The sequence below is a fragment of the Melopsittacus undulatus genome, chromosome 7, assembly GCF_012275295.1.
Source record: "Melopsittacus undulatus isolate bMelUnd1 chromosome 7, bMelUnd1.mat.Z, whole genome shotgun sequence".
Lineage (NCBI taxonomy): Eukaryota > Metazoa > Chordata > Aves > Psittaciformes > Psittaculidae > Melopsittacus > Melopsittacus undulatus.
The window spans coordinates 17,438,695-17,454,886 of record NC_047533.1 but is presented as its reverse complement, the minus strand read 5'-3'; the positions used below and the strand labels follow the sequence as shown (position 1 = coordinate 17,454,886).

Below are 16,192 nucleotides of genomic sequence, written 5' to 3'. Positions count from 1 at the left end.
GGGAAAAGGCCATGAAACCATTTTCATAGACTTACTCATCCTACAACCTAAAAAAGGAGCTGGAAAAGGATACAACTACTTCTTTATCTCCTGAGCCCCAGCTATAAGCCTTGCAGTCAGTTGTTAGCTTTACCTTTCAGAATTAGCTGCCATGTATGCACACACAGACTTCATGCTCACCATCCTCATGATACTCTGATAATTTTTTTTTGAGATTATGCTTTCTATGCTTGTATATGTATTTATAGACCACTGACAAAACTTGATAGAAGTAAAAATGATAGAGTGATAAAAATGTCAGCCAGTTTCAGTGGGACTACTTACAATGTTCTGAGTTTGGGCATATGGTTGAAACTTGCCACAGACAGTCGAGTGATGTTGTTATTGTTGAGAGTGCTGCAAAGTCAAGAAGAAGCATATTAACATGTTACAGTTGTGTCATATTTACTACACTTTTAAAAAAGACATAGTGAATGAAGATCATGGTGAGCTGTTTTTTAGGGATGAATATCAGGAAAAAACTCACATTTTCAGATATAATTTACCTCCCTGTTCAATCTCTAGGAAAACACTATGGCTTGATCATTCCATTAATAATCCTAAGTAATTTGAGATCCCAGTAACCTATGATTCACTCAAACAAAGCTTCCACCAATGCTGAGCACATTTATGGTATTCAAACAAAGCTTGCCACTGTGATGTAAAAAATAGAGTTCTTGGAGAATATGCCTTGATTCTAGGACTCTGGCTTCTCTTTCTATTTTTTCAGGACCTGTATTTTTTTGATGGAAGAAAAAGTAAAAGCCTGTGTTTTCAAGAATTTTAGGAAAAAGATGAACTGTGTGCTGCAACTAGGTTTTATATGGAACAGAGTTGCTGTAGATGATCCAGAGTTGGATCATAGAGGAGTTTCTGCTATAGAGTGAAAGGAACTGGGGATTTCAATACTTTAGCAAACTAGTAATTTGAATCTTAGGCAAGGTGACTGAACTGGAGACAACTAGGAACAAATCTTAGCCAATTGCTAGCTAGCACAGACCCATCACACTTGGTAAGTATAGTATGTAAAGATAACGAAACTTTAGGAATGATACTGTAGTTAAATATTGTATTTAGGCTGCAAATAAAATACGCATAAGCTTGACTCCAGAGAAAGCAAACAAATTATTTACTGTTTTGACTTAGAGATTACTCATTTGAACAGAATGGAGAATGTGCTCTGGGATTTCAAATACATAACTATGGCACTAATAATTCCCACTGACCATACCTTTTTTCCCCTTTTGAAACAAGGAGTGGTTTATTTTTCTTTTTTTTAATTTATTTCTTTCTTTAAAAAATATCCCAAAAAACTCAAAGTGTAATTTCTATTCAATTTGAGTATTTTTTTAAGTACACAGAAAGGTAAATTCACAGCACCCTGAACAGGATCAGGCTATACACCTCCACATTAATCAAGCAATTAATTACTGGTGCAATGTGCTGTGTTTTACCTTTGTGTCCTACTCATCCTCCCTTGTGTGCTCTTAGGGCTTTATAAACAAAGAGAAGAACAATCAAAAAAAGAAAAATGGTGAATCATGCCCTTCTTCAAAACAAAACAAAAATGAAACAAAACCCAGCCAAGTAGGTATATCCACAAAATGTGTCTTAATGAATAAACAACAATCAGGAAATCTTGACAGGATTTTCTTACAGTTTCTTAATAATTTTCTTACAATGTCCAAATGGTGACAGCTCCCATAGTTCTTCCTGCAAAACTTCTGCAAAAGTTTTAAATTGTATCCTTTCAATGAAGGGAATGGAAATCAGTATGTATTTTCAAAGCAGTTAGCTGTTCAAAGAAGGTGTATCTACAGATGTTTTAATTTTCAATTTCAGATGTTAGTTGGTGCCTTGCCGTTGTATACACAAGCTATGAATTTATTTTTGCAAATGTACAGAAAAGTATTAGAAGTAGACAAAAGGAATGCATAAGGAATTAAATAATTTTCATAAGCAGATCTTTCATGAAAACACTTGATTTCATTACAGAGATGCATTTTAAAAAGTTGGCTCAATACTTCTACCTACATGTTACACATGCAGGTAATAGAGTGGGATGCCTGAAAGAAATTTTATTTCTTAGATCCGTCATTGCTTTTTAATATGACAGCACTATATATCTTCCCATAGTCTGTTTCCCCACTAAACCTGATTTTCTCTTAATTAATTAAAAAAAAGAGGAAAAGGAAAAATGAAATTTTACAGAAACTTACAGGAAGGGTCATACCTGTAATTGCTTTCTTCTTTCAGAACTGTCCAGATTTCAGGTTGATTTTGTATCTTTAACACTAACAGAACTAAGATTCTGCAATTATTTAACCAATATATAAGACCTGTTTACTTTGGTAACCAATTCAAACTGTCACTACACAGGTTTACAACCTACATAAAAGCTTCTCCTGTGCTTGTAATTTGAAATAATATACATATTCTGTGCTTAGATAGAATAATTAACTCTAATGAAAACAAAATATGTGATCCCATTTGCTACTCAGCACATATACAGTATGGACTGATCTACATACCTTTTATTTTTTAAACCAAATGGGAAACGAAACTGAATTAGACACAAAATCTTCAATACTGTTCAAAATATCTATGTATTTTTTTTAAATAATAATTGTTTATCACACAATTCAATAGAGTGTACATTTAGTTATATATCTGAACAATGCTAATGTCCTATGCATATGTATTCATACAATTCTAACTACCTACTTTTTCAGTACCCTATTATTTTAACAGGCTTTCCCCTTTTTACATCCATTGACATAGTTGTGAATACTGACTTCAACTGGATAGGATGACCTTTTTAGAACACTAAAAATCATTAAAAATGCAGATTGTCTTTTAAATATATATTTAACACTTTCATTTGTAAAGACTTGTATTAATAATCATAATAATCAGATTAAACCATCACTGGAAAAGTTATTCTGTCACATATATATGAGTTCCAAAGGTAAAATCTCACAGAACATCAGGTTTGCTGACAGAAAACCAACACTTCACCAACTTCACTATTAGATGAAATATTAAACCAACACTAAATTTTATATGGCTTCATACCAGAAAGCTAACATAAGGCTTGTTATTCTATGATTACAAAGAAAAAAAAAAGAAAAGAAATCAAATTTAGCTGCCAGATTCATTCACTCATAAGTAAGACCAGCTATTGCTTAATAATAAAAACCTTTATCACCAGCAGCTCGCATATTCAATAATTTCATGGACATACAGACATTATCTACTGCCAGAGAACCTCCTTTAACTCAGAATCTTAAAAAAAACAAACCAAACCATAAAAACATATACAAGAACCCTCCCCCGCTTCAAGTTGTGATTTACCAACTGTGATTCAAACTAACATGAGTAACCCAGTGATACACAAAGTCTTTCACTTCTCTTAATGTAGAAAGCCCAGAATAAATGTGGCTGATGCTGCAAATATTTCAGGAATGTGGCCGGTGCTTCAGTTCCCAAAGAATCTGCTCATTACAATAATTGTTTTTAGGTCAGGGGTCACTGATGATAATTTTTCTACCTTTAACCTCACTGATGGCCACTTTGAGACAGTGAGGAAAAGTATGCAAAAGAGCATTGCAGTACTAACCTTCAGTGACACAAAAATTGTATTTTTCTATGTATCTAAACATTTATACACATTTAAACATTAAAAAAGCAGTTAATGTGGACACGCAAAACATCTTAACACGTAACAGTGTTTGACAGAAAACTGTCTCTTTGAAAACATCCAGATTGTCAAATATGAAGCATATTGTTCCTTCAACAGTCTGAAAGATCAAATCAGTGTCATAGTATACAACAAAGGCAATTGTGAAAATGCTCATCAATTCAACAGAGATGGATATTTTACAAAATTAATTGGATTTATTAATACTGCCCTCCGTTTTAAAAGGAAACATACTGTTTTCTTACAGTACCTGCCATCTGCTTTTTAATTTTGTTTGGTTTTAACTGTGTTTAATGGCCGTCTTACAGAGTAAAGAAGCATCTCTACCTCTTCACATTTTTTTACTATTTCATAGCACATTGCAGTGGATTATTTTAAGACATCTTTTCACTAGACCATCCTGACACTAGGCTGCAGCTCGTAGATAAGCTTTTACATTAGTAATCCCCAGATACTGAGCTCTTGCTACAAGTAAGATATACAAGGAATACTTACAGCACTTCCAGGTCGCGCAGAGCCCTGAATGCCCCATCTTCAATACAGCTGATCTGGTTGTAATCCAGTTGCCTGTTAAATAGATTAGGAAGGTATTTGTAAGGGAGATGAGCGTTGGCAGTATTCAGTGCACAGAAAGCCTCCTGAAGTGCCAGCAGAGCTAGGCCACACTCGCTGAAACGCGCTTGCAAATACGATCGTACGCTTGAGACTGTCACACAGCATGCTGGCCTGGATGCTGCCACAGAAATCCCTTTTTGTTCTGAACTGTCTGCGCAAAACAGCCGTGCTGGGAAAGCTCCAGTAAATAATAATTGCACCTTATATTAAATGCCAAAGGAATGCAATTTCATTACATCAAGAAAAGCTATCCATTAAAAGCTCTCAGCGTCATCTTGCTGAAACAATTTCATTAAGGTAAAGGATGGTAAATCACTTAATGTCACACACATCCCCTCCGTGACCTAACAGAATCCATTTATCAGAGCAGCCCAGCTGCATGTTAATTCCGCCTGCCGCGGCAGGGACCTGCAAGAGACACCAGTTTTAGGGGTCTGCTTGTGTGTGTGCACGCCAGGACCAGGTGGGAGGTGCAGGGGGGTTTGGATGGGAATTTAGGAGAATTACCTTCTGGAATATTTTCTATATTGAGAAATAACAGTGTCCAAGGTATCATCATAATTGGTTACTTATATCCTATAATTCTGCTTCAAATGAAACTAGTGTTTCTGCTGTAAACTTCTGTTTGTGGTTTTCTACATACTTTTTGCTCTCTGTCATTATACGCAGATAGGACGTTGTAATGGGGCATTTGAATTCTGGATATAAAACTCAGCAATACATCCCATACATTATTAATCTTGAAGTACCAAGTTATAAAAAATTTACATTAATTTCTCTGAAGAATATTATTACCTTTTGAATTCAAAATATTGATACAGTATATATTATCCAATTTAAAGTCTGCTGAAATTAGCTACTATGCAAATATAAAATCCAAGTTTCTCTGCTGATAAAAGCTTTTTGCTTTTAGTGTCACACATCTTACACATTTCAGGGCACGACTTGCAAAGCAAAGATGATACAACCTCACTTTAAACAAGCAGAAGATATTCTCCAAGTCTGTAACTTGTCAGTGTCAGAAAAATACACAAGTAAATGTATATGAACAATATTAAGGAAATGAACAAAATACAAATGAACTCTGCCCTTCTGTCTTCAATTATATATTAGCTAGCAGTGCTAATGAGGCTTTTACTAAAGCGGTTTATGCGATTCTTCTGAATATATGATAACATTTTACTTTATTAATAAATCATCACACCCACTGTTGAATGCAATATACCAACTTTATAAAGTTCTAGTTTCACCCATATTTTTCATCTGAATTACTACTACACAGGAATAAAATATTGTCCTAATTGTAACAGTGTGTGTGTTTCTGTGTACAGAAAGCTAAATGCAAACTATCATTTCCTGGATATGGTCTTTAATCATTTTGGTGCAATGTTACAGCACAAGTGTTTCAGTGTTGGAATATAATATAATAATATAAGCTTACAGTCTCAGGCTCCTTCAATTTTTACTAATGAATTTCATTTAACAATTAATAGCCTTTTTATTTTAAAGAGGTAAAATATATAGATAGTACAATTCTCTAACCTCTTGAACAATTTATCAAACATATTTAAATTAGTACAATTGACACTATACAAAGTGAAATTGTTTCCAGACAAATTGGAGAAATCTTCTAATGCCATCAAATTTGCCTAATGCAGTCTGCAGGTTAATCTGTAAAAGGGTGAGCTGTATGTTTGCCCATATCTTATTATCCTTAGCTGTCAATGTATAAATCAGTGCTGACACAGCTTCCTCTAAATCATCCATATTATATACACAAAGGAAAGTCTTTTAACAGTAGAGAAAACACTTGAGCAAATTTTGTCCTACACAAACTGAAAGGCAGATCTCTTCCACTAGACTGGCAGCAGTTTTGGTGCACTTGAAAACTTTTGGACTTCTTCCTTCAGTGACCTTGCATGACTACTACCTTAGTGAAGGGTGAGTTGTTTTCATTCAGATCTTCTTACCAGAGAGATTACTTTGTTTGCACTGAACTCATTAGTTCGTTTCATTTTGGGAGAAGGGAAATTTGCAGGTGGAACAGGATAAATATTTCCTAGTTTTATAAATTACTATCTTTGAAAGATACCACTGTCTTTATGTTTCAGATGATCTTCCATCAATTAAGACCATAATATAAAACGGTTACACATGCTCCATGAAGAACAATTGGCATGTTTCTTCACTTTGAAGCTATGAAAGGTATACAACTTTGAAGACCAGGTGCATATACAATCTAAGCAGAAAGTTAGACAATATTTCAAAAAAGCGTATCATTAGCTTATGATGATCATCTAATGCTGAAGCAGACTGATTTTTTTTGGAGCAGATAGTAAGTTCCTGATAGCAAGCTGTGTGAGTGCTATGACTTAAGACATAAGGAAGAATACTGGACAAAAAAAAACATATACTACTATAACTTTATTTTTTTATAATTTTTTTTTGCATAAATTCATAACTTTCAAAACCACACATAAAAATCTACAATAATTTAATGAAACTTTTTCCACCACTAAATCATTGAGCATATCAATAATCCTAACTCAGTTTTAGAAAGTTTTTTTCCCTCTGAGAGTTCTTTTCTTTTCAAATTACTAAAACACCCTGAGAACAGAATCTGACCAGGAATGGTCATGAGCTCATGCTCATCATTTCCCTCTCCCCAGGTCTCTCCTCATCATCTTCTCTCCTGCCCCATCTCTGTCTTGGGTCTTTTCTGTGTAGGGTCTCTCCATCCTTTGGAAAATCACTGTTCTTTCCTGGCCCTCTCTTTCACAAAGCAGATGATTACCTTCAGCAGAGCCATTCCCATGAAGCTCATAAAATACCAAGCAATAGCTGCAACATTCAAAATCTTTCCATTGCCTCAGAGAATTAATTAGGTTTTGCACCCGTATCTGCAGCATTACCTGGATATTTCATATAGTGACTAATTTACAGCTATTTCAAATATTAACATTTCTGTGAGTTTGGCCATAAGAACTAGAAATAACTAAATAAAAAGCATTAAACTAATAAAAAGTCTGCTTTAAAATGTTTAAAATGTTTATGTATTTATTGGTGTTACACTGTAGAAACACATTGCTAACTTCTCTTTTCTTCCCGTTTAGCATATGTTGTCTACCAGATAATGATAAATAAATGTCTAAAAATAAACCTTGTTATCACACAAGGAGAGTATCTAATGAATAACGAAAGATGTTGCATACATTTGAAAACTACTACCCTCATACAGAAAAAAACTGCTATCTGACTCTGGCAGAGAAAACCTTCTTTACTCATTCCTAGAGGCTGTGTTAAAAGTTGGGACAATTTCAGTCAATCTGTCTGTTTCACTCTCCTGCTCCTCATGGCTTGAGGACACTCTGTGGTCCCATGCAAGAGAGTTACTGTGCAGCTTTACACCTTCTCCATTGTTCAGAGATTCTTCTAGTGTAGCAACTTAATGCTAAGCATTGTTTAAGAAGACATCAGAAAAAGTCAGAAGCCTTTCTAGATCCCTATGGTAACTTCCCAGTAAAACATTTAGAAAATGTTTCTAGTTTTACACTCTACATTGTTTCTAGTTTTACACTATACACTGGATTTCATATCATTACAATTTTTCCATGGGAAAAGAACAGAGTGCACAATATTTATCATTACATTACAATTTTTGGAAACACTTGCTGTTATCTTGTATTTTTCACAACAGAACTGAGTTATGTTTCTTATTTCTCAGTTTCAAGAGGAATCAATAATTTCAGAGGCATTAGATGAGAAAGGTGTTTCAAAATCACATAATTTGCTTTTTTATCGAACTTCAGAGAACTGCTTGGTTTCCATGACTATTACTATTTAGTGCAATTAGTCTTCCATTTGGAACTCAAGTGTTTTTTCTCTACTTGCTGTTTATTTTGTCAGTGTAACTCATTCTGTTCTTCACTAAATCTTCCTTGTAAAAGTTTTTGAATAATAATTTTTTTCTAATATATATATTACAGCAAATTATTAACCTGCTTTTATCCCAAAATTAAAAAAAAACAAGACTTGCAAAACTTCTAAGTAAGGCGCACTTGCTGATTAAAATAGAAGAAAAAGGAGAACATATCTATGGTGCAATTGCTTCACATTCACAAAATCATCTAGCACTCTACTTGGCTAAACCCACAAGGGTCTTCCAGTGGCATAATAAAAAAAGTCAAAATAAAGCAGAAGAATGCCATGAAAAGGAGGATGAACAAAGAATGAGCAATCTGTTAAGTTATATAATGCAAAGATACTATCACATCAGTATGACTTCCCAGAAATAATGCAATTTAGCAATGAGATGACAAAGACTATGAAGTCCAATATAATGAGAGAAGTAAATACATTCCTGTTCTAGTATGGAAGCCATACTAACTCCAAAAATCATAGAATCAAACAATAGTTAGGGTTGGAAAGGACGTTAAGATCATCAAGTTCCAGCCCCCCTGCACTGGACAGGGACATCTCACACTAAACCATGTCACCCAAGCCTCTGTCCAACCCAGCCTTGAACACTGCCAGGGATGGAGCATTCACAACTTCCCTGGGCAATGCATTCCAGTGCCTCACCACCCTCACAGTAAAGAACATCTTCCCTATATCCAGTCTAAACTTTCTCTGTTTAAGTTTTAACCCGTTACCTTTTGTCCTATCACTACAGCCCGTAATGAAGAGTCCATCCCCAGCATCCTTATGGGCTCCCTTCAGGTAATGGAAAGCTGTGATGAGATCTCCATTCATCCGTTTCTTCCCCAGGCTGAACAGCCCCAACTTGCTCAGCCTGTCTTCATATGTACTGTTAGAGTGGTTTATTTAAATATTAATTAGAAAACCTTTTTCTGTAGAACCATTTCTACCTAGTTACATACCAACCAACCTCTCTGCAAATCTCTATGACGTCATTATATCTCTCTGTTTAGTGAAGCAAAGGCAGTCTTTCTTTCGAAAATAATGTAGATACAAAAGGGCCTGAAGGCTCCTGAGAGTCCAACTAACTTTTCTATGAAACTTCAACACTAAAGAGAAAGATTTTTTTTTTCTTATTTTCTTTAAAATTCAAATACTCAAAAGTTATTTGCATTATTTTCAGTACTTGACATAGCCAAATAAAATTTAAAGTTGAACACAAGTAGTCCTACCACAATTTTCCTACCACAACTTATCATCTTAGTTCAAAACAATATTCTATCCCAATTTGCTTTGTAATAATACAGGAAAGATCTACAGGGAAATGCACAAACCACAGTGATATTTGGTACTCTTCTTAGTAAAAGCATAAGGCATATTTGTCAAGAGGTTAAATTCACATATCATGTAAAAATTTGCATAAGAGTTGGCACTTGACTTAGAGATGGAACCACATCAAATTCAGCTGCCTACGAGTTATTCACCTAAAATTTATTGTCATTCAAATAAATACCCATTTCAGGTAGATTTTTAGAACTTACTTACTTTAGATTTCTCCTCACTGATTTAAATGCCAAAAAAAGACTTGCAAGGAAGCTCTCAATTCACATTCAGATTTCTGATTTGAAACTCATCTTCAAAGCCAAATACTCCTCTTAATTTAAAAATATAATTGACTTTAACATTTCAAGCAATTTGGTCCAATAAAAAGCAAACTGTTTTCAGCAGGCCAAATTTTAGGAAAGTAATCTGCAATTAAAATAACAGCTTTAAAAATAGTATTGAAATGCTATTTACTTAAATAGTTGGAAATAACATTTTTTTCCCCGAAGGCAACAAGGTCACTGACCTATTTGGCAACAAGAGTCTTAAGAGGCAATAGAAAAGTGCCTTTTCCTCATTCCTTCATAAGTATTTTTTACTTAAATAAAAATCTGAAGTATACAATTAATATATTTCACTAACATCTCTTGAAAATCCTTCTTGATGTATACCTGAAATGCAGGTGGCTGAACAGACAAGTAGTGGAATTAAGATTCAACAAGCATGAGAAATATACCAATTTCAAATTATTAAAGCATGTCTTAGACAAGCAATGTTTTTTTTATCAGCACTTGTACAGATAAATAGATAAATATACTTCCAGTTGCAGTGGAATTTTGTGCATGATCTGAGAAGAAATTAGTAACTAGAACATCTTCAGCAGGTCTCTTTTTTGACTGCTAATAAAATTGAACTTACAAAAAAGAAAAACAATCTCAAATCATTGCCAACAAAGATTAATACAAAATTCAGTTATACATTTAGTGATATCACCAGTTATAAATCTTTTGCAATCAACCTAAAAGAAACATCAGGGCAACAAGTAATATTAACCAAGGTGTTGAACAAGGATTAGTGTAATGGAAACTCTGGTCGAGTGCTGGTGTCTGTCTCTCTTTGCTAATTCTCCATTTTCCCAGTCAATTTAATCCATGAAGCTACTACATTGCTCTGTAGCCTTTATCCTTGGGGTACAGCTACAGTATCCCGAAATGCACACAAAGGCATCAAAGAAGACAGTAAACGAAACTAAGGCTAGACTATGACAAGAAAAACTGGGCAAAAGATGCTAGCGGGCGATACAATTAAAATGTTCTTTGGTATTTTTGGTATCATTTGACAGTTGTATATATTTAGCATCACAATTCTGCCATGATATTGATGTATTCCTTTCCATCCTCTGCCAAATACCTATTACACAGTGGAAGAGAAAGTTGTAATCCCAGAAAACTTTGTGTACTTTGAGCAGAAATGTCGTAACATAATTTTATCAAAATCATCAGACCAGTGGACTAATCTACTTCTTAAAACCTGAGCACAGCACTCTTATACTTTCAGCGGTGCTTCACATTTTTTTGCTATTTAAACACAGTTATTTTTCCTCCTAGTAACCAGATTCAAAAAACAACAGGTCCAAAGTTATAATCTGGGCACCTAAAGCATATTCTTACAATCTTAAATACAAATAAAATTCCTTAGGTTGGGAAGATTTTAAACATCTTTCACATCCAGTGAGTACTTGTATCAACAGGGATGGTTAGAAAATCATCATTAACATGTATATTAAAAACCCTGTGTTTAATTTCCGATTTATATGATAATTCCTATTTATTTTTAAAAAACAGTGGGTGCCATTCTGTTCTCTGAAGAGCCTAACTTCTTGGTCCATATTTTTCTCCCTGAAAGAGTAGCAAATTAAGAGCAACTTTCAGCCTTTTTTTTTTTTTCCAGAATTTGTACCCTAATTTCTGTCATGTCCCATATTGGCTGCTACACTAAAAGTGGATTATTCTTCAAGTCACTGTCCTTGAATAGGAAAATGAAGACTCTGAGACAGAGCCACTAGGCTTTTGTCTTACATTTGAACTGCCAAAATATCAGATACTGGGCATCCAGTTTGGGGAGCCTGTGAAAAAAATAAGCTTCCCTTATTTTTGTCACTTTTTCTGCCTACAACTGATTAAAGGGAGTGCATCAACTGAGCCAGACTCTTCTCAGCTAAAAAATGAAAAGCAAGAAACTAACTGGAAAATGGGAAATTCCATTTATATATGAAGTAGATTTGTGAGGCTGGATGTTTTTTCAGGTTTTTTTTTTTTTTTAATTCTTTTTACTATAAGGGTGGGGCAGGTTGCCCAGGTGGTCAATTTTCATAATGCCTTGTGCATTTTGCTTTTATCTTCTACAGAATCTATACTGTGGATGTTATTAGGAAGATGTCCAGAAAGAAAATATCATGGCCACATTTTCTGAAAACTAAACAGATTCTTCTGAGAAATGTCAGGAGGACACTAAAACTAACGTATCAGCAGGAAATCAAAAGTTCATAGTGGTATCATTAATATTAAAGGAAACAATTTTCTTCACATAATGTAAGTTACCATCTAATCCCCATTGCTCTGCAAAGACTAGAAGAACACATAAAAATATATTTTCTAAAATATTCCAACTCCTGATTCAAATGGAGAAGTATTTAGGGGGAATGAGATAATTGTGAATCTCCATTCAGTAACATAAAATATGTAAAATGGTCTGTGAGATTTAACTACCTTTGGAACACCTTACTAGAGCTACTCTATGGGATGGTTATCAGTCATTGCATTTAAAAAAAAGAGTCTCTGCAATTTACATTGAAATTGATGTAATTTATGTTGTTACACAAAGCAAATCTTGCATTTACAACATGTTCTAATACAGGCTTCTTTACTCTTTGTACATTCACTCATCTCTTCTGTAAGTGTGGTTAACATCTTTAACATTATGGTCAATACTGGGCAATTACAGAAAAAATACCAAAATTACATCATAGAATCATAGAATGGTTTGGGTTGGAAGGCACCTTGAAGATCTTCTAGTTCCAGGCCCCCTGCAATGGGCAGAGACACCCTCCACTAGATCAGCTTGCTCAAAGCCCCATCCAACCTGGCCTTGAACACTGCCAGGGTTGGGGCATCCACAGCTTCTCTGCAGAACCTGTATGAGTGCCTCACCACTCTCTAACAGTGAAGAATTTTTTCATAAGATCTTATCTAAATCTCACCTTTTTCAGCTTAAAGCTCTGTTTATGGCAGTTCTCTGAAAATATATACAAATATTTGGTTCCTAGACCTTAGCTTTATCACCCAACAGATACTAAATTCCTTCATCAAATCATTAAGATGGGAAAAGACCTTTAAAATAATTAAGTACAATCATAAACCTAGCACTGCCAAGTCCATCACTAAACCATGTTCTGAAGTGCCTTCCACATCTACACACTTTTTAAATACTTCCCGGGATAGTGACTCAATAATTTCCCTGGGCAGCCTGTTCCAGTACTTGACAACCCTATTTGGTAAATAATTTTTTTCCTAAAATCTGATCTAAATCTCCTCTGGCACAATTTGAAGCTGTTTCCTCTCATCCTGTTATTTGTTACTTGGGAAAGAGAATGATACTTGTTATAACTTCCTTTCAGGTGGTTCACTTCATATTTTCCTTTGCAAAGCGATGCTTTCTATACCTATCACTTATCAACTGCCTCCTTAATTTTCTTGAACAACGAAAGAAAAATAGGAAAATTCTTGCAATCTTCATTCTGTAAGTAATTTCCAAGGCTAAATGGAAGTCTAGGGTTCAGATCTTCTTCTTGCCTAAGCTTCTGAAAAGTCACAACAGCCTGATCCAGTTACATAAATGCTGTGCTAGAATCCACTTAACTCACCGCACGAACCAGTATGATACTGACATCTATATCTCACACTAATATAAGATGCTCTTCCTTATTAGAACATTGGTAGCATTTACAGAACAGAAAAATGTATTTCTTAGACTCTCAATTGTAGTGGGTCTGTAACGATTTGATATCAGGGGTTTTCCAGCGTTTTTTCCCTGTTTTTATCTCTGGGACAACCAAGATACATGTAGTACTTCTGCTATCACAATAAACTATATGCTACATATATGATTTGGATTTGTAGCAATGCTATTGCCTTTATGATATATTTTTTTAATTGTATCAGCAAAGTTTTAAAGGGTGGATCTACTGTTCAATGCAAGTTTCAGACATAATTCAGAATCCTTACCTTGAAAAAACACGGCAAGAGATAAATATTACCTTAGCTAAAGATTAGCATCCTAATTCAGTTTTTGAACTGAGCTACCTCAAAATATATTAGCACACTTATTACATTCTAAACCACTGCCCTGCCACTAGAATATTCTCAATGACACTGCTATTTTTAGTACAAAGTTCCTTTCTGTAGCTGTATCAAATTTTAAATGCAGAAGATCATGGAAAAAGTTGCAGGCTTCTCCTTGTAGCCAAGCCTCTTTTAGGCTATGAATAATGATGGAACCAGTTCTGAATAGAAACTCATAAAACCTCAATTAAACAAAGCAACAAAGCTACTTTGAGAAACGCATGTTTTTGAACTTAATTTTTCCACTGAGCATTTCACTTTGAGGAAGAACCCAATCACAGATACTGTTGAACAAAACCCCCAGATTTCTAAGTATCATATCAAGTAAGCCAAAATCTTGGGCATTCATCTTTGAAAACCTTTCTCGTAACTGATTTGTGGTGAATTCAAGCCTGCCTATAAACTTAAGGGCAACTATCTCCAGGAAAGTGAGTATCTGTCTTTTAGGAAAGACTTATTTTACCACAGAAGAAAACTGTGTAAGAAAAGTAGCCAACAAGTACAAAAATAAATGCTAGCAAAACTAGATAAGAACATAATTTTTCTTCCTTTCTTTTATACAAGCAAACAAAAGGGAAACTCTTAGAACCAAGGCAAAATTATTTTTTCCACATGAAACAAATATTTAAAATAGCCTGACTTTCAAATATCAAACTCAGGTTACCATAAACAAATAGTTATAATGCCTGGCTATATTAAACTCCAGTTCAATGTATTAGATATCATGTAGAGAAATTTTAGGATGCTTAAGATACATTATTTTGTCAAAACAAATGGTAAGTGTTGGTTTTATGCAGAGATTACTTAAGCAGCTGTAAAAGTGCTAAGGAAAAAAGTATCTGATACTATAAAAGGAAACTGTATTGTCAAAGCATTATCATCAGAATATACACAAGAAGGAGGAAAATACTTACAGATTTTTTATGTCTACTGCTCCTCGGAATGCTTTCCTTGGTATTGCTTGAATCTGATTTTCACTGAGATCACTAAGGAAAAAAAGTATTAAAATAAACTAAAAATCTGCCATATATATTACTTACTGTGTAAAACAAAAAGAACATATAAGAAAATAATATCTGCAATTACAGTTTAGTCAATGCTTCCAATGAAGCTTATTTTATTACCTCAACTGATTTGCAATTGGTGAAAAAGCAGCAGCAATAATAGTCCAATTATTTTACAAAACAACAAATACATACGGCAAACTAAAAGCAGAAACATTACATAATTTACCGATGAAGGTCAAACTGATTTTAATTTCTGACTGGTTTCCCTTATCAACCCATTTGAAACCCACTACATCAAAAGTTTGATTGTATGTTCAGTTTCATGCAAGGAAGACTGAAAACCAGCAAAAAGAACAAGTATGAAACTGTTGAGAAAAAGCTATCAACTTGTGTAATGTCTAAGACCAACATATTCCTGAATCTTTTTTCAGAGTGGGAAGCACCATATATTTTAAAAGAAGTTATTAAAAGCCATCCTGCAGCAAAGATCTAATGCTCCTCCCCAAAATCCCTGCATGAACAGCTGTACCACACTATCTGAAACATCTTTTCCAAAAGAGAAATGTTATTAAACTTCTTATTCAGTAATATTTTTTGCTATCAGTATAAGAAAACAGGAGATGTGGTTTCGAGGTTTCACTTGTGATGATTTCCTACCCTGGACCAACATATCTACCCCACAAATGGTTCCCATATGCCTGAAGGCCTTCAAAGGGGCCTATCTACCTTGGTCTCTTAAAGTTATGGAATCAGACCTTCCTTTGGAATCCTTTAGAGATGCCTCTATGTATGGACAATAAGAGGAACACAAGACATTATATGAAGAGGCTTGCTGAGCATCTGAATAAAATTTAGAAAAAATTAGGTGCCTACAGGCTGTCTCTATACTAGGATTTTTAGCCTGTTTGTTAAGCAGTCTTGTCATGGGTAACTGGATTGCATTTTAATAAAATCAAATCAGGAGCTTCACTCCAAAAGCACATCAAATACAATTCAACATCCTAACAGGAGAAGTAAAGTTTTGCAGTGCCTTGCTTTTGAGAGACATCTTTAGAAGATGTTTTTGGAGACAGCTTTTAGGAGAAACATTGAAAAATAGTGCATAGAAATAAGAGACATAGCTCAGATGAACTGAATAAGCAAGAATCATTTAGTTGATTAGACATGAACAGTCATGCTTTTGACATATT

At 34.4% G+C, this 16,192-nt stretch overlaps 1 protein-coding gene across 3 annotated transcripts in view; it reads right to left on the bottom strand.

Moving 5' to 3' along the window:
* SLIT2 (slit guidance ligand 2) overlaps positions 1–16,192 on the bottom strand; it is a 262,240-nt gene that overhangs the window by 92,175 nt on the left and 153,873 nt on the right. For all 3 annotated transcript variants that reach the window (XM_005148463.3, XM_031048373.2, XM_005148464.3), the window contains exons 5-7: positions 14,910–14,981; positions 4,235–4,306; positions 325–396 (exon numbers count right to left, since the gene is read on the bottom strand). In XM_005148463.3, coding sequence (XP_005148520.1) covers positions 325–396; positions 4,235–4,306; positions 14,910–14,981 — 216 coding nt within the window. The remainder of the gene's footprint in view (positions 1–324; positions 397–4,234; positions 4,307–14,909; positions 14,982–16,192) is intronic.